This window comes from Arachis hypogaea, chromosome 5, assembly GCF_003086295.3.
Source record: "Arachis hypogaea cultivar Tifrunner chromosome 5, arahy.Tifrunner.gnm2.J5K5, whole genome shotgun sequence".
Lineage (NCBI taxonomy): Eukaryota > Viridiplantae > Streptophyta > Magnoliopsida > Fabales > Fabaceae > Arachis > Arachis hypogaea.
Window position 1 is genome coordinate 25,291,417 of NC_092040.1, and position 25,633 is coordinate 25,317,049.

General features: G+C 32.6%; 2 protein-coding genes across 2 annotated transcripts; one reads left to right on the top strand and one right to left on the bottom strand.

Annotated features, from left to right (window-relative positions):
• Nucleotides 1-24: 24 nt before the first annotated feature.
• On the bottom strand, nt 25-9,165 carry LOC112800990 (uncharacterized). The gene is made up of 5 exons (XM_025843462.3): nt 8,391-9,165; nt 6,231-7,338; nt 4,729-5,148; nt 1,116-2,705; nt 25-853 (listed from the first exon to the last, which is right to left on the bottom strand). The coding sequence occupies exons 1-5, from the start codon at nt 8,879-8,881 to the stop codon at nt 176-178; spliced, it is 4,287 nt and encodes a 1,428-aa protein (XP_025699247.1). The 5' UTR covers nt 8,882-9,165; the 3' UTR covers nt 25-175.
• Nucleotides 9,166-9,242: 77 nt separating this feature from the next.
• On the top strand, nt 9,243-21,054 carry LOC112800991 (uncharacterized). The gene is made up of 5 exons (XM_025843463.2): nt 9,243-9,808; nt 11,893-13,015; nt 17,831-18,223; nt 18,405-20,006; nt 20,322-21,054. Exons 1-5 carry the CDS (start codon nt 9,333-9,335, stop codon nt 20,871-20,873), a joined length of 4,146 nt encoding a protein of 1,381 aa, XP_025699248.1. The 5' UTR covers nt 9,243-9,332; the 3' UTR covers nt 20,874-21,054.
• Nucleotides 21,055-25,633: the final 4,579 nt, after the last annotated feature.

Below are 25,633 nucleotides of genomic sequence, written 5' to 3' on the forward strand. Positions count from 1 at the left end.
GTTTTTTGCATATCTGGACATGGGTTGTATTGTATCATTGACAAAGAATGTACCTCATATACGTGTTTAATGTTTAGGTTTGCTTTTCTTTTCAAGTCAATACATCTAGGGTTCAAAAAACATGAGAAGATATGCCATAAGCAGATCAAAATTGGAAAGAATTCTTCAACATTCTTCAAAAATTGAGGTATCTTAAGTATAAATAGCTCAAAGCACACAAAAATGTCGCACTAAAAAGGATGGAACGAAGCCATGGGTCTGGAACTGTGCTTCTTGTTATACTCCTCCCGATCTCAAGTGGTTCATTTGACGTACTTGTATTCACATGCAAATGCGATCTCGGGCAATAACAAGAGTTGAAGAACTTGGCTAATTTTTGTGACACCGAATATTGGCTTTCATCTAGTGATTCTTCATCTCCTTCATAGTCATCATCACCTTCGAAGACCAAATGAATTCCGCAGCTCTTCAGCTTCAACTCCTGAACAAAGGGTGCATTCCGCTTTGTCAAATGCAAGGTGTATTTATCTTTCAACTGGTGAACCAATGAAGTATGAGCTCCAAATCTGTGCAAGAAGATGTGGTCTTCATTTGTCCTAGGTACACCTAACAGGCGAAACGTAGTGCTATATACATTATCAGTCAAATTGAAGACTTTTGCCTGAACATCCACTAACTGCAAGGCATCTCTTTGGTTTTCAGGTATACCGTCGAAAGAGAGTACACCGGCACAAATAATACCTTTAAGCTCACGGTTCCTTCTCTTGGAAAAGATAATTGATTCTCCTGAAATCCAATCTGGAATATCTTTGCTTCCAGGCATAATCAAAATCCGTAAATTTTTAAGCAGATCCTGTGACAAAAGTTATGCTTAGTATTAATATAACAAAAGAAAACATAAACTTGGTATTAAAGATGAGGTTGGAAAGGTCAGGTTGGAAGAATATATGAGTAATGATTTATCAGTCTAAACTCCTTATTAATTATCCTTCTCTTAATTCCAAAACAAGGAAAGTACCATATTCATTCAATATCACATAAGGCGGCATAAACACATTTTTTTTAACTTGGTGGAAATTAGAGATCTGATTAAGAGAAGAAATAACCATACAAACCTTGGAAAATCTTCTCATCGCAGCATGGGAGCATCCAATGCATCCACTCATGTACAATCTTCTCAAGGACTTTAAGTGCTCAATACCTGGTATGTCTTCCAGCTTTTCACAATTTGTAAGGTTCAACTCCTCTATGTTATCTAAGTTTGAAATATCAGATATGCGCTCTAATGCAATACAGTTCGCAACATCGACCTCTACTAAGCTAGAGGGAAGAGATGGCAGAAAAATGAGCTGAGTGCAATTTGACAACAAAAGCTTTTTTAGACAGGAAAGGCCTCTCATGCTGGCTGGAAGGCTGATAATATTATTGTGGCATAAATTTAGAGTTTCTAGTGATGACAACTTTTCAAAATCATCTGGGATTTTTCCAGCTATTCTCCATCCATGTGCATTTAGCTCTTGCAACAAGGTTAGTTTACAAAAACTTCTTAAGATTCCAACTGAATTGGGTTCTTCAGTATTCTTGTCTCCAACCATATTGAGGTAATACCTTCTTTCCATGTCTAATTTTACCAATCTTGAAAGCATCCCAAAGCTATCAGGTAGCTGTGTAACTGCTGTTTCCTTCATCTGTAACCAGCATAGAGATTTCAAATTTCCCAAGGATTTTGGAAGCCTTTTGAGCTCTTTGCACATGTCTATCCTCAAATGAATAAGATTTTCCAACATTCCAATTGACTCTGGCAATTCAGTAATATTAGTGTTATACATGTCCAAGGCAGTAAGGGCCGACATGTCTCCGATCGATGCAGGTAGAAACTTGAGATCTTTACAATTCGCCATCTCAAGCTTTTGTAGCATTTTCATGGCCCCTATATGTTCAGGCAAAATATTAATTGGTGTCTTATCTAAATGAAGCTCAACAAGAGAGAATAATGCCTTTATTGACATAGGCAATTCACCAAGAGAAGTGCAGCCACTAACAGACAATTGCCTTAGATATGATAAAGAACCAATAGAATCAGGCAACTCTTTGATTCCACTGACATCCAAAAACAAATGTGTCAATGAAATTAGTGTCCCTACAGAATCTGGAATAATAGAGAGGGACTTACACCCAACCAAACCAAGTTTCTCAAGATTCTGCAAACATCCAATAGAATCAGGTAATTCATCCAAAGCTGTATGGTTTAGTGATAATTCTCGCAGAGAACAGAGTTTCCCAATGCTGGTGGGTATCCTTCTCAAAAGACGGCAACCACTGCAACTCAACTTTTCCAGTTTGGTGAGGTGGAAGATGGAATCAGGTAACACAGTTATGGCAGTCTCATCAATGAGAAGCTTTCTTAAAGAGACCAAGCAGCTTAGGTCCTTTGGTAATGCTTTCAATTTCCAACATCCAGAAAGAATCAAGTCCTCGAGATGTTTCAACCCAGAGACATCACTAGGTAACTCAACAAGGTTATAGCATGTGCCTAAGTTCAAGTGAACCAGGGTACTTAAATTTCCAAGTGATTCATGAATCCTAGTTAAAGCAGTGCAGTTCTCCAATACAATCTTTTTTAGACAATGGTAACCAGTTAAATCCGGAATTGCAACTAAATGGTGGCAACTGGAGAGGTTTAAAACCATCAGGCACTCAGCTACCTGGAAAAAAAAAATCGTAGTTTCTTACAGTCATACTCATTAATAAAGACAAAGATGATAAAGATAGTAAATGAGTTTTTTTTTTTTCTCCCGTAAAGGCCTAAAAAATGACATCTCTTTAGCTTTCTCAAAAATTTGTTTATGTATTCCAATTTTCCTGAAAGTTTATAGTAATTTAATTTGGCAATCTTAGAAAATAATATTAGTGTACTCCATTAATCTCAAGCCAAAGAAAAAATTTAGTCAATAAATCTGATTGTCCAAATTTCGGAATAAAAGATTGATTGATCTAAACAATATTTAGAAAAACTAACTCATTATAGATTTTCAAGAGATGGCTTTGGAATAATAGTTAAGATGGATCCTTCATCTTCAGAGATCTCAATTGTGAAGTCATCAATAAGAGACTTATCCTGATAGGCCATATATTTTAAATAACATGGCAATCAAGGGAACATGATCTATTATTCCATGATTCATATTTGTTGAATCCTTTTTCACGTGAAAGAAATTCCGATGGATCTGACCTATTTTCTTGGGAATTCTTTTATGGAAAAAAGGTTTTTACAACTATAAATCTTAAAAGAATAGACCAGATTCCCTTGATTTTTTTTTTGGGTCACCAGATTCCCTTGATTGTCATATTCAAATTCTGAAAATGGCCCTATCAAAATAAGTCGTATTAATAATTGAGGAAGTATAGGGAGCTAATAGAGTATTTATACAATGTGTACAATGGGAATATATGGATGTTCGATTCAGTAGGATATCAGATGTTTATTATCCTGGTACGCAGATGATTATTCTGGATAGTATGGATGTATTGTGTTTGAGAAATTAGTAGTATTTTATTATGAATGTTCATTCTTTAATTCATAGGCCAAATAAATAGCCATTGTACATATTGTACAAATACTCCATTGACTCTCTAGCGGGATTCTTAATAATTTTAGTTGAGATATTAGTTTCTAACTTTCTATTTAAAATCATGAAACAATACACAGAAATAAACACTCTTTAAAGCTATTTTTATATGATATAAATAAAGGCCGGCGAATGAAATACCAAAAGTGAATGTTAAATCAATTAAAAGCAACATAATTAAATTTAGAATTACAGCCAATTCTTCAAAGATTTAATCAAATAGTTGGAAAAAAGAATCTTGGTGTCTGTTTTTTTGGAGTGAAAGAAACTTGGTCTTTTAAAAATAAAAAGACTAAAAGAACAATGTTAGCCAAAAACCTCAATAAAACAAATATCAAAATAATATATTTTGTTTTTAAATTACTCTTATACTTTTTTTTTACTTTTTTTTTTCATTCCTCTCAACACCACAATTTCATCCATTACCACTAGCCACCTACTATCACCGCCGACCATACCATCCTACCACCACCATCGATCATTGCTTGCCATCTGTTGCCGGTTACTCTCAATTCTAAACTCTAAATTTTAAATTAGATTTATTTTATTTCTTTTTTAGATATTTTTTTAGTTGAAATTTGGATGTTTTCATTTTTTTTTAATTTTAAATATTTCTTTTTAATGATGAATTATTGTCTATTTTATTAGTTGAAAAAAATTAGCTCCTAATACTTTCTCATACTAAAATAATGCCAATATATCAGTCCATGACGTGAAAAGAAAATTATTATTATTATTATTATTATTATTATTATTATTATTATTATTATTATTATTATTGTTAATGTAGCTAATAAAATCTTATTTTCATATGATATCTTGTCATAAAACAATCATTTTAAGGTGGTTTTTTTCAGTTATGAAATGACTTTAAAAAAAAATTAGAAAAGAGGGGGACTTAAATAGCATCAAAATTCAAAACAGTAGTATTCCTTTCATGTCAAAATTATCCCAACCAAATTTTACTTATAGGGACTTCAATAAAAAAATATAAGGCAAGCTAAGAACAAAAGTAAAATCTCAAAACACACGTGGAGATGAAAAATAAAAAATAAAAAGGATTCCATCAGTCAGTTCATCAGCTAACAAGAAATCAAACCTTGTTATGATGCTTTCCCCCCAGTGTTTCAATCTTGCTTTCCGAGAGATCAAGCACGGCAAGTTCCAATGGATAATAGGAAGAAGACATGTTCTTTAGAGGACATTGTTTCCATTGTAACCACTTTACTCCTTGAGGCAGAAATTTGCCCTGTCCTTCAAGTCTTGAATAATTAATTTGAAGCAACCTTAAGGAAACCATAGGTTGGAAGTCCTTTGTATCAAGTGTAAATTTTTTTGCTTTCTCTCCTCTATGCTCCACATAGTTCTTATACTTTGCCTTCATGTATGCTGATGCTGTTTTGTAACCTGGCATTTGTCGAAAATTGTCCCAGGTAATCTCTTCAGCAGTACGGTCTCTAGGTTTAGCCAGACTCCTCTTTACACAATCAAGGACAATACCTTCAACTTTTCTTGTTCCCTATAGATATTAGCTGCATTGTTAGATTTTCATTCTCAAAAAAATTGAATTGAATGAAAGGACTTCAACAACAACAATAACAAAGTTGTCTCGCAAGATAAAGGGTGTTATGTGATTAGTTTGATGCTGATAAGGCCCCATATTTAAAGATGGTGGTAGACAAGGTTTCACTAGGTTTTCTACAAATACTGATTATTTAGAGCTTATTAGTTATTATAATTCAATTCATATGTATTTTTTTAAACCTTAAATACTAAATCTAATTCATGTGTATGTAAACCCACTAAAAGATAGATAAGCTATTTAAAATAAGTTCATTGCAACTATTTTGAAGGAAAATATGTTTATACCCAACCCCCAAATAAAATGTAGACACCCATCAACTTCTAGGAGAAGTGCTGGAGAGAGTTCATAGAAGAAGTTGTGTTTTAGGAGTAATTAAAACCTTTAAAATTAGGTATTTATGAGATGTTTAAGATAGAAAAAAATGTTCGAGTATAGAATAAAATCACACTAGAATTTTAAAGATGGTAAAATGGATGTCGGACACAAAATACGATATTTAACTGTTTAGAAACCATTTTTTTAACAATAAAAAAAGTAACTTGGTAAACCATTAGAGTATTAGACATATACCAGACACCAAAGTTAAATAGCTGCAAGAGAGTAATTATTGTTTGATTCTTGAAAGAGTAGGGTTTTTTATTTCTTAATTAAAGGTTTTGCTTTTGCCGTTTTGGACTTAAATTTCTTTTAGAAAAAATATCATTAGGAGATTCTTATCCTTTCTAAAGACTTCATAAAGTTGAGTCAGATTAACTGTATTTTTAGTAAAAGACACGAATATTGTAATTCCACTTCCCATCAAAACTAAATAGCCAATAGGTAAACTAGGAGGGAAGTTCCAAAAATGCTATTCGTACAATTAGCCATTAAAATCAGCCACTAATATATTTGTGTATAAATTTTAAAGTGTATTTGTATTCCAACATGTATTTTATATTAGTGGTTGACTTTAGTAGCTTTTAGTGCACAGGTAGCATAGTCGGAGAAGTTCAACCAAGGTCTCCTACAATAGTTACCTTCTTATTCTTCAAGACACCCAAGATTTCATGACGATCCCATAACCTGCTACGTGAACCACAATCTAGAATACTTTGATTTTGAACAATTTGCCTTCCCATGTCTCTAACCTGATCATGCATCCACACTACACCATCCTTAATGATCTTAATTAAACACTTTGTAGTTAAGACCGTTATTGCAATCTCCCCTCTAAAACCACAACCATTCAGTATATCAACCACATCATCCCTCTTCATTTCCATTTGCACAAACAAGCAAGCAATGTCAAGGAACACACACTTGTCTTGTTCATCCAAGGCATCAAAGCTGATCTTCAGAGCACCTTGAAGTTTATCCGGTCGAATATCTTTAAGCTTCAACAGTGTGTCTTTCCATTCGTTAATCGTCCTCTTATCGAATAAGAATGAGCCGAAAACTTCCAAAGCCAGAGGCAATCCTCCTGTAAGAGACACAATTTGTTGAGAGAGATTGAGAAAACCATCAGCAGGAACCTTTCTTCTCATGGAATGGTAACAGAACAATTCCAGTGCTTGAGACTCTTTCAATTCCTTCACCTCATACTTCACATTAACATACCTCTCCTGTAAAACTGCTCTGTCCCGTGTAGTAATCACAACACAGCTTCCTTTAGAAAACCATTCTCTCTTACCAATTAATGAGTCAAGCTGTTTTACATCATCAACATCATCAAGAAAAACCAGAACTCGATTTTCCTCTACAATTCTTTTGATCGCAGAAATACCAGCATTAACATCATTGATGGGATTCTCAGTTCCAGGGGAAAGATCACCAAGAATTCTTCCCTGGAGTGAAACCATACCATCTTCATTGTTTGCAACTTCTCTAACATTTGAGATGAAGCTGCGTCTATCAAAATGATCAACAAGGCTGTTGAAGAGTCCCTTGGCCAGAGTTGTCTTACCGACCCCTCCCATTCCATACAATCCTATCACTTTGACATCACTGGATCTTACGTCAACTAACTTCCTTAACTCTGCAACTCTGTCATCAAGCCCAACTGTATACTGTGCCACTGTCAATGGAGTATTCCTCATCTGCTTCAAAACCGTTTGCACCAAAACTCGAATTAACTGATCCTTGTTGCTGTCCAAACATAAAACACAGTTGGAAAATCAGCCAAAAAAAGAGATTCATACCTTATATACAACAATTAATGAATAAAGATAAGCCAGTTTGGCTATACATTGATATAACTGTTTACTTTCATATCACAAGAACTAATTACTGGAAATACCGGAATAAAAGAGGTGATGATTCCAAAAACATATAGAAACAGACCAAATGCTCTATTTTTGAGAGTGGATTAGATGGAAGGAAGCCTTACAACTAGAGGTAGTTCCGAGTGCAAGAAACTAAGGAAGAAATTATTGAAAAAAAAATTAAATATAAATATGATGATATATGATAATGCAATAGCATATATTATCATTTTGGATCAGTATTTGACTAATAATAATTTACACCTATATTTACAAAGATTTGCTCACAAAAATCATATAATTTGTACTTATAATCAAAGTTTACACACATGAATTAATACCGTTTATACTCACATTTATCAAAATTTCCATATATAAACTAATAAAATTTATTTGCTTAAAATAAATTAGCAATGTACTAGCTAAATGCGGGTCAAAATTGCTAAAAATGGCTGACTACAAAAAAATTTTATAATGCAAAGGCATAAATCTATATAGTAAACTTCACTTAATTAGTATGACAGTTTATGTTGTGGAATGGAAATATACAAAAATCAATGCTTGTGTCAAAGGCATCAAAGGCATTTGAAGAAGAACGTTTGTTGAACATATTAATTTTGAATCTTTTATATTTGATTATCATGGATTCATCCATTTTTGTGTAAAAGGAGGTCACATCCCATTTAACGGTGGATGATTTTGTGTAGCAGTATAATGATGGGCATGATGGGCGATGGCTTTAATCTTAAAACAAATAAAGCATAGCAAGAAAACTATAAACAATAAGTAACGCTAAATTAATTACGTAGAATCAATCAACCACGATTGACACAAGTATTTAAATACTTGTTAAAGTATTAAGTCAACCAGATTAGAATAGAAAGCTCGAAACTGAAAGATATAATATAATATTTTCCAAAAATGATATATCTATACCTATTATGATCACCAAAAACCCAACCAGCAATTCCACCAACTTTGTTCATAGCACTCCTCCAACTGGCAACCTTATTCCTAAACCTCTCACTCTCTTCGTGCAACCGAAACGCCTTCTCGAAAGGTCCCTTCTGTTTTCGGACATGAGACGGGTCAACCCGGTAGAAAACGGGCAGCACCAGCTTCCAACCGCACTCGCAGATCTTCGCCAGCTCCTCAAGGCACCAGTGCGAGGAAGCGTAGTCGGGCGAGAGAATAACAATGGCGGCGGCGGAATCCGCGATTGCTTCCACCAGACTCGGCGAGATCGAGTCGCCACGCTGTAATCCTTCGTTGTCGATGAAGGCGCGCACGCCAGCGGCTTCGAGAGCGCCGTGGAGGTCCTCCGTGAAGGCCTCCCTGGTGTCGGAGCCGCGGAAGCTCAGGAACACATCCCACCGTAGACGGAAAGATGCCGGAGATGGCATCGTGATGTCACTTTCCGGCGACATGGATCTCCTTTAATTTGTTTTTAAGTTTTGATAATAAAATGAGGGAAAATGAGGAAGGTGCTTAAATTTTAAGTGAAGTTGGAAATTGGAATGTAAATGGAATCGGATTGGATTGCTTTGATTTAATGATTTTGGTTTAGGGTTGACTAAAGGTCAATGGTTGCTGTACGTGCATGATTAAAGTTAAAGGGCTCCACCCCGAATTTTTGGAACTTAATTATCGGCAAAGAAAAGAAGGAAACAAAACACGTGATTGACTTCACTGTTTTCGGGTCTATGCTACTTGATTCCCACGCAGCCCCAGATACCACACAAACCCAACTAAACTCATTATAATGTTCTCTCTACTCTCTGAAATTGAATACGATTCATCATTTAAGATGTTTTACTTGGTATCTTTCTCCTCCTAACAAGATAAGAAAAGAAAGAGAGGAAAACCAGCTAAGCAACCATGTGTACAGAAATTTCATCAACACCAGGAGCTTTTAGACTCCGTTGGGACGTGTTCTTGAGTTTCAGGGGACCAGACACGCGCCACTCCTTCATAGCACCACTCTACGACGCGCTCCAATTGCGTGGCGTTCGAGTCTTTCGCGACGACGATGGATTGGAACGCGGCGACGAAATTGCTCCTACTCTGCTCGAAGCCATTGACGATTCTGCCGCCTCCATTGTTGTTCTCTCGCCTAACTATGCAGGATCCCGGTGGTGCCTTGAGGAGCTGGCAAAGATCTGTGACTCTGACAAGCTCATTCTCCCTGTGTTCTATGGTGTTGATCCAAGAGATGTTAGGAAACAAATCGGTCCCTTTGAAGAGGCTTTTAGGATCAAAGAAAAGAAGTTTGATGCAGTTAAGGTTTCGAGGTGGAGGAAGGCCATGACGAGAGTGGGTAACCGAGCTGGTCTTCTTCTTGATGATCAAACCAGGTGCTTGCTTCTTTTCTCTATTTGATCATCTTCCTTCAAAGTTTAATGCTCAAAATTTATTTACCCTAAGATCACTCCTCCCTATAAATAAATATTTTTCTCTTAAATATCTCAGTAACTGTATAATACACAAACATTTTCTTAATGACGGTATATGGAATGGCAATAAAATGTGCAAGTTGGTGTCACATGTTGATGAAGCTCGTGCAGTTTTTGACTTCGAAATATTGTGAATTTTAAATGTTCAGCAACTTACATCATGTATTGGCCGTGATGATAACATGCAGCCTTGTATTATAAATTTTTATTTAACAATCCTGCAATGTTTACATTAAAAAAATCAACTATTCTTATATGTTAAAACTATAAAATATATATTAAAAATAAATTAAAAAATATATATTTATATATAAATATATAATAATTAATTTAATGATTATTTTTTTGTGTTGGTATATATTTTTGTTTATTTAATTACTAACGTTTGCTTAAAACTTGGTAAAAATTCAGTTGATTTCACGTAAAATTGATAGCTGTCTAGCTGAGAGTAGTTAAATAATTCAACTTATTTGACTAATTTTTCATCCAACCACTCTCAGTTATCAACTTCACGTAAAGTCGATTGCACCTGAATTTTTACCACCATCATCGGTAAGAAGTCCATTTCACTCTAAATGCCGTGTTGATTTGGATTAAAATAAGTTTATAAGGTTTGCAACTTTGTATTTTTTACACTGAGTATAAGTTTTATTTTAGATGTGATTTTACAGTCCTTGTTCTGCAGAGAACTATTTATTCTATGAAGAGTAATAACAGCAAGAGTTAAGTGTCCCTTAGCAAAATAAAATATGTGAAAATAAAATTATGAATAAATATGAAATATTAATTTTAATTAATTAATATTAGTTAATTTATTTTATTATTATAAAACAATTTTTTTGAGAATTTAGAATTAAAATTTAAAATAAGAGATTTAATAATTAAAATTTGATATAAAAATGTAATTTCAAAAGAGTTGGCTTATATCGGTTAAAGAGAGTTAATAACCTAGTTGAAATCTAAAATTATTTATCGTTAAAATTTTTTTTGAACAAATTTTTCTACATCGAGGAAATTGACAAAGAGAGATATACCATATCTTTCCCTATTAATTTTTTATCACGTGACAAATTGATACAAATTCAATAGTAAGAGATGTGATGTGTATTCTCAAACCCATTCCTACAAGCTTTTGTATCATCACTAGCATTTTGATGTCAGCATCTTGAACTCCAAATACTATTTACAAAACACTGCTAGTTGATGTCAATTTGGTTTTAAAAAATGTGCATACTATAAAAAATCAGCTGTCAAATCAATTTATAAATATTTTGAATTTAAATCTTTTAAATTTTAAATTTTTATTTTAGAAAGTAAAATGTGTTTTTTCATTTTTAAAGAGGTTTTTTTTTATATTTTCTCTTGATCTCTCCTATAAAATAAGGAGACTACTTCAATAAAAATATTAAAAATATTTTTTTTAAAAATGTTTACATGTGTCATGATATTATTAAATATTTTTATTAAACCAGTTAATAATTTATTTTTTAATAAATTAGAATAAAATCGATTTATTATAACAACAATAATAAACCCAATTGTTCGTACTATAATTATTAGACCCAATTTGATCCGATTGATTAACACAATTTAAACCGAATCATGTTTAAATTTTTTGATAAAAAGATAAATATATCTCTGATTTTTTATTGTTATTGTTATAAAAAATCGGTTTTATTTTAGTTTGTTAAAAAAATTCAAAAATAACCGGTTCATTAATACATAATAAATTAATAATACGACACATAAGTGTCTTTACAAAAAGACGTTTTGGGCGTTTTTATAGGAGCATTTTCCATAAAATAAATGATGAGAGATCATACTTTACCTTCTAAAATAAAATACAAAATTTAGAGAATCCAAATCAAAATATTTTTTTGTATGAATTCATAATTTCTTTAAGGAAATTTGCCTCCCTTTTGTACTTATTTTATATTTTCAATTTCTTGTTTGGTGTGTTACTGATGTGATCCGCTTTGTAACAGTGCTGAACGCCGAGCTACTTTGTTAAGAGAATTGGTGACAAAGGTTTTGAAAGAACTGAGCAACACTCCCTTAGGTGTTGCTCCATTTACAGTTGGGCTCGATCGCCGTGTCGAAGAGTTGCTAAATTCGTTAGAGCTCAAATCCAACGGTTTCAAATTGTTTGGGCTATATGGCATGGGCGGTGTTGGAAAAACAACTCTTGCCAAGACTCTCTACAACAACCTCGTTGCTAATTTTGAACACCGCACCTTCATTGCAAACGTCAGAGAAGCTTCGTCAAAAGATAATGGCTTGGTTTCTCTTCAAAAGAGAATCATTGGTGATCTAAAACCCGATTCTTCCAACTCCATCCAAATCAATGACATAAATTCAGGCATTGCTGCAATCAAAAGGTTAGTTGAAGAAAACAGAGTGCTAATAGTCTTAGACGATGTTGATGATACAGAACAGCTTCATTCTCTGTTTGGAAAAAAGGAATGGTTTTACGAAGGAAGCCGCGTTATCATCACTACAAGGGATAGGAAACTCTTACTTGATAACAATGTTGATTTGGTTTATGAGGTTAAAGAATTGAGTTCAACTGAATCATTGCAACTATTCAGTAATCACTCTTTTAAAAGAAAGCATCCTCCAACACAAGAATTTCTTGGGCTATCGGAACAAATAGTGAAGCTAACTGGAGGATTACCATTGGCACTAGAAGTGTATGGTTCGTTCTTGTTTGACAAAAGAAGGGTGGAAGAATGGGTGGATGAACTCGAAAAGCTGAAGCGGATTCAGCCCAAGAACCTCCAAGATGTGCTCAAGATAAGCTACGATGGGTTGGATGAAGAAGAGAAAACGGTGTTCTTGGACATTGCTTGTTTGTTGGTGCAAATGGAGATGAAGAGAGATGAAGTGGTTGATGTTGAAAGAGGTTGTGGTTTTAGTGCAGAGGTAGCAATCACCGTTCTTACGTTAAGGTGTTTGATTAAGATCGGTGAGGACAATACTGTAATTGTGCATGATCAAATCAAAGACATGGGAAGGCAAATTGTTGGAGATGAAGGGCGTGTTGATGGTGGAATGCGAAGCAGGTTGTGGAAACGTGATGAAATATTGAACGTTTTGCGTGGGAATAAGGTATGACTCAAACAGAAATTCTAGATTATCAACACAATTTTTTTTGTCTTATTTTAAATTCAAATACGTTATTTACACTAAACTCAACTACTAATATATTTATATATAAATACATATTCGGTTTAATTTATTTTTAATCTGTATTTATATTTTAACATATATTTTATACTAATAACTAATTTTGATAACTGATTTTAATGTACAAATAACATAACTAATTTAAATTAATATTAATTAACACTTTTTTCATTAAAAATGTTGACCATCTAGCATTCTTAAAGAATTATAGCAAGATGAATAAATTGATTTAGATATTTAGTTATAGTATCTTTCTTCAACTCTTTTTTTTCTTTTTCTTTTGTCATTATTGGGAGGATATTAAACATTAAATCATTTAAAAGGAGTAAGCTACTATCTTTATTCACGAAAGTATAAAACATTGACATATTTACTTATAGAAAAAGAAAATTATCATTTATACTCATAAAATATGGGTTTCGTACAATAAAATTATTCAAATTCTAAAAAATCACTTAAAAATTTTAAATTACCCTTATCTTTACCACTATTTTTCTAATCTCAAATCTCAACACCACCCAAACTCTTTTTCACCACCATTCTCATCTCCAACTACCACTATCACTGCAGTCATCCAAAATCTACAAGCTTCTTGGACTGGTTAGCGCAAAACGACGGTGCGGTGGAGAGGTCGGCTTCGCTGTTGCGCCGCCGCCTAACCTCAACCATTACTACCATCTCCGAAAGCAAGCCTTTGTGATTTTGAACTCCAAGTATTCTATAAGTATATTATAGTACGAATTTGTACTGTATCATAGAAATTAGGAATTCAAACAGGAATGCAAATTAAAATAGATAGATTAATGAAAATGTGAAATTAGATCAGTAGAGAGAGATAGAGGAAGCTTGAGTGGGTGAAGAACAACATAGCGTTGTTGGTGGTGTCTAATTTCTTCTTCTCCATTTCCAAATTCAAAACCCTAACTTTTACTATTGTCGTTAGTTTCTTACCCTATCGCACTACTCTGCTATTAGGGCTGGAAGTGAGTCGAGCTAGACCAAGCTCAAGCTCGACTCACGAAAATTGAGCTTGGCTCATGGCTCGACTCATTAACAATCGAGCTTATTTTTTAAGCTCAAACTCGGCTTACCGAAAGCTCACGAGTTGGCTCAATTAACAGAAATATAATCTATAGTTCTATATTAAAATTTTAACAAAATAAAAACATTCAATCTTATACCTATTAATTATCAATTTTTGAATATTTATTTGATAACTTAAATTGGTAATCCAATCTCCAGAAAGCTATATATATATATATATATATATATATATATATATATATATATATATATATATATATATATTTGAGTTAGCTCACGAGCTAATGAGCTGAGCTTATCTAAACTCAAGCTCAACTCATTTAATTTATGAGCTCAATTCCAAGCTCAAGCTTGGCTCACTAGCTCACGAGTTCAACTTATCGAGCTATTAACGAGTCGAGTTCAAGTTGGCTCATGAGCTGGCTTGACTCACTTCCAACCCTATCTGTTATTGCACTCAGATCCCCAAATTTTTCACGCTGCAACCACCAACCTAAAATTTCCGTAATATTTTATTCTGATTTCAACAATAACCTAGTCCAGAGCAACATCCATAAATACGATGGACATAGAAGGATTATCGCTAATCTGCACTCCCCTGGGCATCGTCGAGGAGGATGACCATAGCAACGGCATAGGCTACATCAAAGGCATATGTTGATTCCAGAACTTGTTCAATCGCTTCTTGGACGGCTTCGATATGCCTTCGAACTCAAATTTTCGGGCGTAGGTTGGTTCAAGCTGAAACGTGCTATAAAAGAGCCGGTTGTGAGCGTCACTGGAAGAATTTTACGCGGCGAGGTAATTGGATTTCCGACAAAAAACGTAGGGATATACGAAGCGAGGGAAGACTAGAAGCGGCGGGTTAGCATCGTTGTCTCTGAAACGTTCGTCGGAGGCATGGGAGACATTTTGAATGATGGTGGTAGTTGGGAATGAGAGTGGTGGTAAAGAAAGGTTCGGGAGTGTCGAGTAAGAGAAGTTAGATACGGATTATATTAGAGGATAATTTGAGAATTTTAAATAATTTTTTTGGATTTGGATAATTTTATTAGCAAAAATTCATATCTCATAAATATAAATGATAATTTTTTTTTCTATAGGTAAATACGTCAGTATTTTTTACTTTCATAAATAAAAATAATAATTTACTCCATTTGAAAGCCTAAAAACAAAAATTTTTAATAAAAAACAATTATAATGTACTTTATTTAATATTTAATAATGATTGCGATAATTAATAAATATTAAATAAAATAAAGTCCAACTATTTTTTTCCCTCGAACATTAAATCATTTGAAAGCCTAAAAGCAAAAGGCATTAGTTATTACTTATTACACGATCAAGGGAGTCTACTACAAGAATAACAAAACTTTATGTCAATGGGTCGGGTTGACTAAGATAAAGGTGTCTAATTTGTTAATTAATATTTTACTTTTAAATATATTTAATAATAATAAATACAAGAGTAGTTAAAATAATAATTTTTTTTTTAACAAATGATGAAATGATCTTATATTTAAATTTTTAAAAATAGAAATATTTATATATTTTAAGAAAAAAATCATATATCAAACCCTAGGTATAATATTATAGAATCGGGTTTTTTCTTTTATTCCAATTTTGATTAAGATACATTCAATTAGTTTAATACCATACGAAAATTGTTGTTATTGTATTTAAAATTGTGCGACACGTTAACTTAAGAAAGTAATGAATCATAGTTAACAACAATTTATTATGGTGACTATCCCTATCATAATTTGTCACCATCTTTTATTTTAAAATTTATTTTATTTATTTATTTTAGAAAAAAAGACAGATAAGTCCTGACTTTTCAAACTTTTGATAAATACATTCCTGACAAAATTTAAATACAAAAAAGTCCCTGACTTTAACAAACGGAGGACAATTTAGTCCTTCCGTCTATTTGCCACTCATACACCTAACGGAACTGGCTGACGTGGCTGAAACGGTGTACATGTGTCCGTTATGGTGCCACGTTGGAAGGGGAAAAAAGTTCAAAGGACAAATAAGTCTTTGACGTCATTTTACAAATAAAGTTCGAAGGACAAATAGGTCCTTGAGAATTTTTTTTTTCATTATACTTCTATTATGCTTCTATTATGAGAATTTAGTTTATAAAATTAGTCTAATTTTTTTTTGTATGGAAAAAATATTGGTGTTTTTGTTGAAAATGGGAGAATGTAGTGTAATTATAGATGGGTGGATTTTTTTTGTGGGAAGTCAACACGTGGGGGGCGTGGTGCAACACGTGGGGGGTGTGGTGAACACGTGGCATTATTCTGGCCAACACGTGGGGGGCGTATTGAACACGTGGCAGCATCTTAGCCAACACGTGGGGGCGTGTTGAATAATTTCCACAATACTGTAATACACTTCAAATGTCAATATTCAACCAAAACACCAATTTTCTTTTCATATTAAAAATAATTTCTGATAAAATTATGCTTGTATTTTGAAATCTACTTAACTTGTTTTATTCTACAATTTAAATTATTTGTATTAAAATTGTAGAAATTGGGCTTGTTATGTTTCTACTCTTTTTTCTTAAATTGCATTAGTTTAGTTTTAGTGCATTTGTGTATTATATTAGAATTTGTTAAATTGCATTATCATTAGTTAGCATCAGTTCATTTATGCATCAAGTTAGCATTAGTTCATTTGTGCATCATTCATGTATTAAGTTAGCATTAGTGCATCTGTGTATTATATTAGAACTAGTATTTTTATGCATAATAATATTACGAGAATATATTTTTTTTAAATTATAGTTCACTTTGTTCTAACAGTATAAATTATGCATGACACAAAAGATTTATAAAATCAAACCACTTTTACAAAAAAGTCATAAGTTGACAAAAGTTTTTGACTAAGAAGACCAAGATATCTGCAGATAAAAAATTAAATAATAAGATTTTTAGTTATTATTTTTATATGAAAAAATCTAATTTTTTATTAGTAATTAATTTTAATATTCGTTATCTAAAATTTAAAATAATTTAATGTGTATAATTTTACATTTAAAATATTTTAATTGTAAAAAAATATCGAATGACATATTTTAATTTGTCAAATTACTAATATAAAATATAATTATATATAGAGTAAAAATAGTAGAGAGAAATATAAAAATGGAGAGAGGTAGATGAGAGAATTTAGGAAATGAGTTTATTAATTTTGAAAAAAAAAATTGTCAAGGACCTATTTGTCCTTCGAATTTTATTTGTAAAATGACGTCAAGGACTTATTTGTCCTTCGAACTTTTTTCCCCTTCCAACGTGGCACTGTAACGGACACCTGGACACCGTTTCAGCCACGTCAGCCAGTTCCGTTAGGTGTATGAGAGGTAAATAGACGGAATGACTAAATTGTCCTCTGTTTGTTAAAATCAGGGACTTTTTTGTATTTAAATTTTGTCAGGGATGTATTTGTCAAAAGTTTGAAAAGTCAGGGACCTATTTGTCTTTTTCCCTTTATTTTATTATAACAGGTTAGTACAAATGAACTTAAGCAGAAGAGTTGGAAAAACTATTAGCTTTTCAATTTCTCTGTAGATATTCTCTAGTAATTGGTCGATGTATAACTACCTTTTTCAGTTCCTTACATGGCATGCTACTCATACACCAGAAAAATATATTGATGAAATATAAACGTTATTCTTTTTTATAGGGAACAAGATTTACACAAGGGATCACCCTCGATTTTCAGGGAAAATATATTCTCAATGATGCAGAAGCTGAAACAATTTTGAGGCACAAACTTCAATGCACGTCCATCATAACAAATCCATCAGCATTTTTTAAATCAATCCTTGCCAAGAAAGAAAAAGGGCTTACACTCCAGACAAAATCATTTAAATCAATGGTGAACTTGAGACTACTTGAGATCAATAATTTGAGAATGGAAGGGAAGTTTCAATTTCTTCCCTCTGAAATCAAATGGCTACAGTGGCAAGGATGTTCTTTCAAAACCCTGCCTTCTGACTTTTGGTCACAGAAATTCACTGTCCTTGATCTCTCACACAGCAATATTGAAAGCTTGTGGGGCTTGAGAACCAAAAAGGTATGTATTATCAAATTTATGAATGAATAATTTATTTATATAAATGTTAGATTGGAAATTCTTGCATACTCCTATTGAAAGTATTTTAGTATACAGATCAAAATATGCAATATGAAGCAGAAAGCTACTACACTTCACTCTTTGATATCCATCATACACTAAAATGAACACTCTTTAGCAGGTGCCAGAGAATTTGAAGGTTCTGAATCTCTCCCTCTGTAGGAATCTAACCTCAATTCCTGATTTATCTTCTTGTGCAAGTTTAGACAAGCTTGTACTTGAAAGATGCACTTCTCTAACAAGCATTCATGAGTCAATTGGGAGCCTCAGTGCATTACACGATTTGAATTTGAGCTACTGTTCAAATCTTAAGGAACTTCCCTACGACGTATCTGGGCTGAAAAATCTAGAGAACATGTTGCTCACCGGCTGTGCGAAACTAAAAGCCTTGCCATCAAACATGGGCCACATGAAGTCACTGAGAAAACTACTTGCTGATAACACTGCCATTGCTGAGATACCTGAATCAATCTTCAGCCTGGAAAGACTTGAAATGCTTGTATTAGATGGTTGCCAAAATCTGAAAAGGCTTCCGAATTGTATCGGAAACCTGACTTCTCTGCAAGTACTCTCCCTTGATCAGTCTGCATTAGAAGAACTACCTAACTCAGTTGGGTCACTTGCAAGCCTTGAGATACTTAGTTTGAGGTGGTGTCAATCTCTCACTGCAATTCCTGAAACTATTGGCAATCTCATATCATTGACAAGACTTTCAGTTAATTGTAGTGAAATCAAAGAACTCCCTTCTTCTATTGGTTCATTATCATCTTTGAAGGAGCTATCAGCTGGACAATGCAAGCTTCTCGGTCAATTGCCGGACACAATTAACGGCTTAGCTTCAGTAGTTGAGCTTCAGTTAGATGGTACAGCGATTGCGAATTTGCCGGATCAGATTGGAGCTATGATAATATTAAGGAAATTTGAAATGAGGAATTGCATTAATCTTAAATCATTGCCTGAATCTATTGGCAGATTAGCAGCACTAACTACTTTAAACATAAGTAATTCAACTATAGAGGAACTTCCAGAGTCCATTGGCTTGCTGGAGAATCTTGTTACATTAAATATGAACAAATGCAGAATGCTCAAAGAGCTTCCAACATCAATTGGAAAATTGAAGGAATTGCACCACTTGATGATGGAGGAAACTGCACTAACAAAGTTACCTGAAACATTTGGTTTGCTCTCAAGCTTGATGACACTGGAAATGGCGAAACGACCACATTTGGTTGCGAATGATGATAGATTTCCTGCAGAGGAAGAAAATGCTCATCATTCTTTTCAACTTCCAACTAACTTCTGTGATCTGACTCTGTTAAATGTATTGGATGCTCGAGCTTGGCGAATATCGGGGGAAATTCCCAATGATTTTGAGAAACTATCATCATTAGAAAAATTGGATTTATCTCAAAACAATTTTCACAGCCTTCCATGTAGCTTGAAGGGACTCTCAATCCTCAAAAGGCTTTACTTGCGAGATTGCATTCAGTTGAGATCTCTGCCTTCTCTTCCTTCAAGCTTGATTGAGTTGAATGCTGAAAACTGCACCTTGTTGGAAAATGTATCTGAGGTTACAGACTTAGAGTGCTTACAAGAGTTAGATCTCACAAACTGCGTGAAAGTGGTGGATATTCCAGGGCTTGAAAGCTTGAAATCTTTGAGAAGAATGTATTTAGGTGGCTGTATTGCATGCTCCTCTCAAGTAAGGAAAAGACTTTCAAAGGTTAGTTTCCCACATCATTATAAAATCTTGTCTCGCTGAGTAGGTCAATTACATAAATGTTATAGTTTTCTATCACAAAAAGTGAGCGTTTAAAAAAAATAATTTTAACATTAAACAAAAAATCGAATTGTTAACTAATAAAATGTTAGTTCCTTATACAGTTTCAAACTGTTTCTATGTTTGAACTTATGTCTGTTTCTCATCATCCTCTTTCTTTCTAATTTCATTTTTCTCTTACAATCACATATACGAATAGATATAAATTGTGTGATACATGTTCTGAAATGTGACTTACAATGAGAATTTGAATAACAGGTTGCATTAAGGAATATAAGAAACTTGAGCATGCCGGGAACCAAATTTCCCGAATGGTTTTCGAGACAATCTGTGAACTTTACCAAGCACAAAAACCGTGAGCTAAAAGGTATTGTTATATGCATTGTTCTTTCCATCAACCATAGCATTCCCAATAATGGCATGATGCCTGGAATTGTCGATGTTGTGGCAACTGTTCTCAAATCGGGCAAACAAGTGTATAGTACTTCAGTATACCTACGTGGGGTGCCAAAAACAAACCAAGAACACATGCACATGTGTCGCTTTGCAGATTTTCATCCATTAGTGCATTTTATGAGAGATGGAGGTACATTATGTGTGACTACGAGAAACCCTCTCGTAGATAAGAGGTTGGACCTGAAAGATTCTGGAATTCATTTGATCTTAGAAGGGGATGATGATTATGGGGGAGATGAGAGTTCTGTGGAGCCAAGCTTGAAATCTGTCTCAGAAAAAATGGCAGAGTTTTTTAATTCTGTAGAAGATGCATATGACCCTGAACCTGGTGGTGCAAATGAGTCTGAAGATTAGTGCCAGAGCTAGTAACTTGCCATGCAGGAAAAATTCATCAGGTGTCACAAGTATAATTATTGTTTGTGTTTTATTTGTGCCTCAAATAAATGCCAACTGATATATTGTTTAGCATCCTCATCCTCCATAATGGCTACTCTTGCACTTGTAGTGATATGTTAATTCATTTTTCGTTTATTAATTTAGGACTTGTTACTTATATGACGATGGAAAAGTATATCCCAGTTAAGGCTAACAATTCACCCTATAGTAAGTAACTAACAAAAGATTCATGCATCTCACGGAACGCAAAAATAGATTGGCCAGATCAGTCTATCGACTAAAAATATCTTGCAATATTACATTATCATATGACATGAATCTATTCTTAATATATAAAAATAGATATATAAATATGGACTATATTATTTTTGAGACATTTTTTTTTTATTAATGCCATATCAATAATATTGTTTACTTGGCACAATTTTAGAATCAACCACTCAATTCTTGTCAAATCAATTATTATTTCTAAATCAACGAAAAAATAAAATATACAAATAAAAAACTAAAAAATAGAATCCAATAACTTTGTAACTTTCAAATATATTGAATCCATATTCCTATATTTATTATATCTTACCGTTATAAACGATACAATAAATTTATAACCGCAATAATTAATTTATAAATTAAAAGTTTAAAAAATGAAAATTATATTTTATTATTATAATTATGTTTATTATAATCATTTTAATTTTTGCCAATGAGTTATACCTCAAATAGTATAGTCTCCTATATTGGTCGCGAGTTCGAGTCTCTGTATCTTTGGTAAAAAAATAATTATTTTAATTTTTAGAAGTAACACTAGATATAAAGAACTATTATTGTAGTTTTTATTAATTATTAAAAACAAATTCTATTTTATTTTACCAATATAAATTTTGAAAAGAATATTTGAAAACTAAAAAAAAAAACAAATTTATTAAAAGAGTATCAAAACGAAACCAAAAAATATGATATTAGACATACATTTTTATATTAGATACAAATAAAAAACTAAAAAATAGAATCCAATAAATTTGTAACATCTAAATACATTGAATTTATATTCTTATATTTATTATATCTTACCGTTATAAACAATACAATAAATTTATAACCGCAACAATTAATTTATTAATTTTTATAAATAACTCACTAAAGGTAATAAACATCCATATACCTAATAATATTATTAATCATAATAAATTTTACATTATAAGTATTTAAATTTCATACCATTTAAACTACATATATAAGTCTCTTATATCACTATTCATTCACATAACATCAAATTTAGCACAAAAAAAATTTATTTTCAAACAGCAATGAGAATCTGATGATCAGGTATGACAAAAAATATCACAACATGCATCATACATTCATACTTACTCAAATACCATATACCTAATGATAACATAAATTGAATATTGGAATAGAAAAAGATCTTCACAATTTTAGCAACTATAAACGAAATTGATGACAAATTAGGATGAAACTATGTTAAATGTAAAAAGTGTCAGAAGAAAGCATATATAAAAAAAGAAACAACTACATTTGTGGCACATGTAATCAAACACCACAATATCCAACAATAAGGTAACTCTATATACTTTTCATAATCTCATCTATCAAATTATTAGTTGCTAGCCCAATACTTATTTTAGGTTCAGAATTCAATTAAAGGTTTTAGATCAAAGTGTTGCAACAACTTTTGTAATATTTTATGGCGACGCAAAAAATTTATTAGGCACAACTGTTTAAAATCTAATGACATTTCAGAAAAATAATGACATTGAAGCACGCACCACCCTATCAAGAGATTAAGGAGAAAGAAAACCATACAAATTCAAGACACATCTTCGAAAGAAGAACATACATTCAAAGATTGAACCAATTAACACAATAGAAAGTGCATCAAACTCAACAATTCATAAAGAACATGTCTTCGCAAACCTACGACAAAAAGAAGAAAGCACCAACTCTAACAACCAACAAAAAAAAGGAGGACGAGCGCCATATAAGATGACTAAGTCCATCAACTAAAACAAATGTAAAAATCAAACCATCAAATAAAAATGTCACTTTGTACAACTATAACATCCAAATCTTTTGTACTACAAATTATTTAAAATAAAACATCGTTTAAATTTAGTTTCAATTTACACATTTAATTTATTTCTACAAAATATAATAATTTTTAATATTTATTATATACTATCATTAATTTACCGTCCCACGCATCGCGCGGGTCTCATTCTAGTATTATTTAAAAGGGGACGTCTCTTGTGGCTGAAATAGTAAGGGTGGGGAACAAATCTGAATTGGACATGTGGTAGCGATTGGCTTGAATGAAGGATAGTGTAACTTTATTAATTGGTATTAAACCTGTGCGATGCGCTTACTTTTTAATTTGACAATCAAAAATAATATTTTATAATTATAAATTTTTCGAATTTAGTATAACATTATCATTGTTACGTACTCAATATGTTGTTTTATTTTTATTCAAAATAACATATAAATAGAAGAGTTTGAAATCTATAATATTCTTAAATCATAAAGAAAGTGACCTAAAAAAATAAGAACATATATAATTGGCATAGTAGTTAGTAGAATGTCAATTTTACACTAAATTTTATATCAAAAGGCTAATGAAAATTTATCGACAACCTAATATTTTACTAACCTCATTAGAAAAGAAATTGGCATATGGTGTTGTGCTCCTTGTTACACATTTCATTTCAAATCTAAAAGTTTATAGATAAATTAGTTATATCTGCAGTAAATATTTGTACAAAAGTATATAAATGTTATTAAAATAAAAATACGATTTTTCTTATCTAAATATTATTAAAAAAAATTTTGAATACGACATTTGTTATTGATGACTTTGGATTACTATTTTTGTCCAGAATTAGAATCTTGAGGCTACTGCGACTCTTAACTCTTGACAAAGCAACGTAAAATTGTTCATGAGTGAACACTAATTTTGACAAGAAAATCCCTACATGTGATAATGATTGACCCTGACTCTTGTTGATGGTCATTGTAAAGCACACTATTAATGGAAATTGTCTCCGTTGAAACTTAAATGGCAATCCTAAATTAGAAAGGATCCAGTTCATTCTTGGAATGTACACTTCGTTGCCAATATTTCTACCAGTCACTACCGTCGCTCCAATTACGTTATTGTCAAATTCGTTAACTATTAACATTGTCCTGTTGCATAAACTTGAAATTTGGTCTATGTTTCGTAGTAGTAATATAACGACTCCTTACTTCAAAGTCAACTTGTGGTTGGGTAGTCTCAAATATTTGATATCATTTAGGAACTCTGGTGTGACTCTTGTCATACATCTTCATTCTTATCATCTTGATATGTTGTGTCAGAGTTTAGATACTCCTTTTTCATCCCTAGGAAGATTGTCAAAACGAAATCATTTACCTTCTCGACACTCTCAAGCATGAGTGCAAGAATTGTCCTACTCTAAAAATACCTATAATCTGACATGTTTTGCAATAAATTTGGATGTGCAAAGTCTATCGAATAAGAGAGAGGGTCATCAGTAATTGTAGTTATCAGATTATCTGAAATTTTAACTTCTTACTCATCACTAACAACAGAACTAATATTTTCAATTCCAACATCAAGTATCCAATTAACAAATCTTTTCATTTCACCTTCATGTTGATCTAAAGAAGATATTAGAAATCTTGTAAGAACCGGCAAACCGTTTTAATAAAAATACTAATTTTAAGTGCCCAAAATAGATTTGAAATTTAGAAGTTTTAATTTGAAAATATAAATGTGAAATTTGATTTCAATAAATTTTTTTGAGTTGGAAAATGTATCTTTTTCGAAAGATTTTTGTAAAAATGCGTACTGGCGCTTAAGCTGGCAGTACCGGCTCTAGTATGTCAAGTACCGCATATTTTGGGAAAATAAGATTTTAAAAATTGATTTGTTGTTTTGAAAATATAAAAATAATTTAGAATTGAAAATCGGGCACTAATCTTAAAGATTTTGGCCCAAAGTGGGCCAAACGAACCTAAAACGCTAACGGGTTGGACCGAACCCAAATTGGTCCCAAGACCCAACATATATATACATGTTTAATAAGCTTTCAGCTCATTTCTAACCTCCAAAAGAGAGAGAGCTGCGGATTAAGAGAGAAGGGAGAAGGAAGGGGGTGACACTATTCATCTCTATCTTCCGAGAGCCATAACTTTTGATCCGGAACTCCGATTGACGAGCTCTTTGTGGCCACGCGAAGCTCTCGACGAGCTCTTCATTTCTATCTAAAAAAATCTGGTAAGATTTTGAAACTTACCCTCCAGTTTCCTACCCTAAATTTCTGCGTTTTGGGGGGTTAAGGTTTTGAGTAGATTTTATGATTTTGCTTGTTTAGGTGATCTCTAGTAGCGGGTAATTGTTAGATTTTATCCTTAATCTCATTGGGTAAGGTAAAGTTTCACTAAACCCTTGTGTTTAGTTATTTTGTGTATCTTAAGTTTTGATTTTGGTGATATATGTGTTGTTAGTTTGAACTTTGGTGTTTGTTGGAGTTGGTTGAGGCTTTGGATCAAGCTTGGTGGCTTTGTTTTGGTGTTTGGTGCATTTGAAAATAGGCCAAGGTATGATTTTGATTTTCTTTACGTAATATGTAATGTTTCTGGACACTTAGACTAGTTAACCTTAAGATAGGATTGAATGTTTTGGGTGTATGTTTAATTAT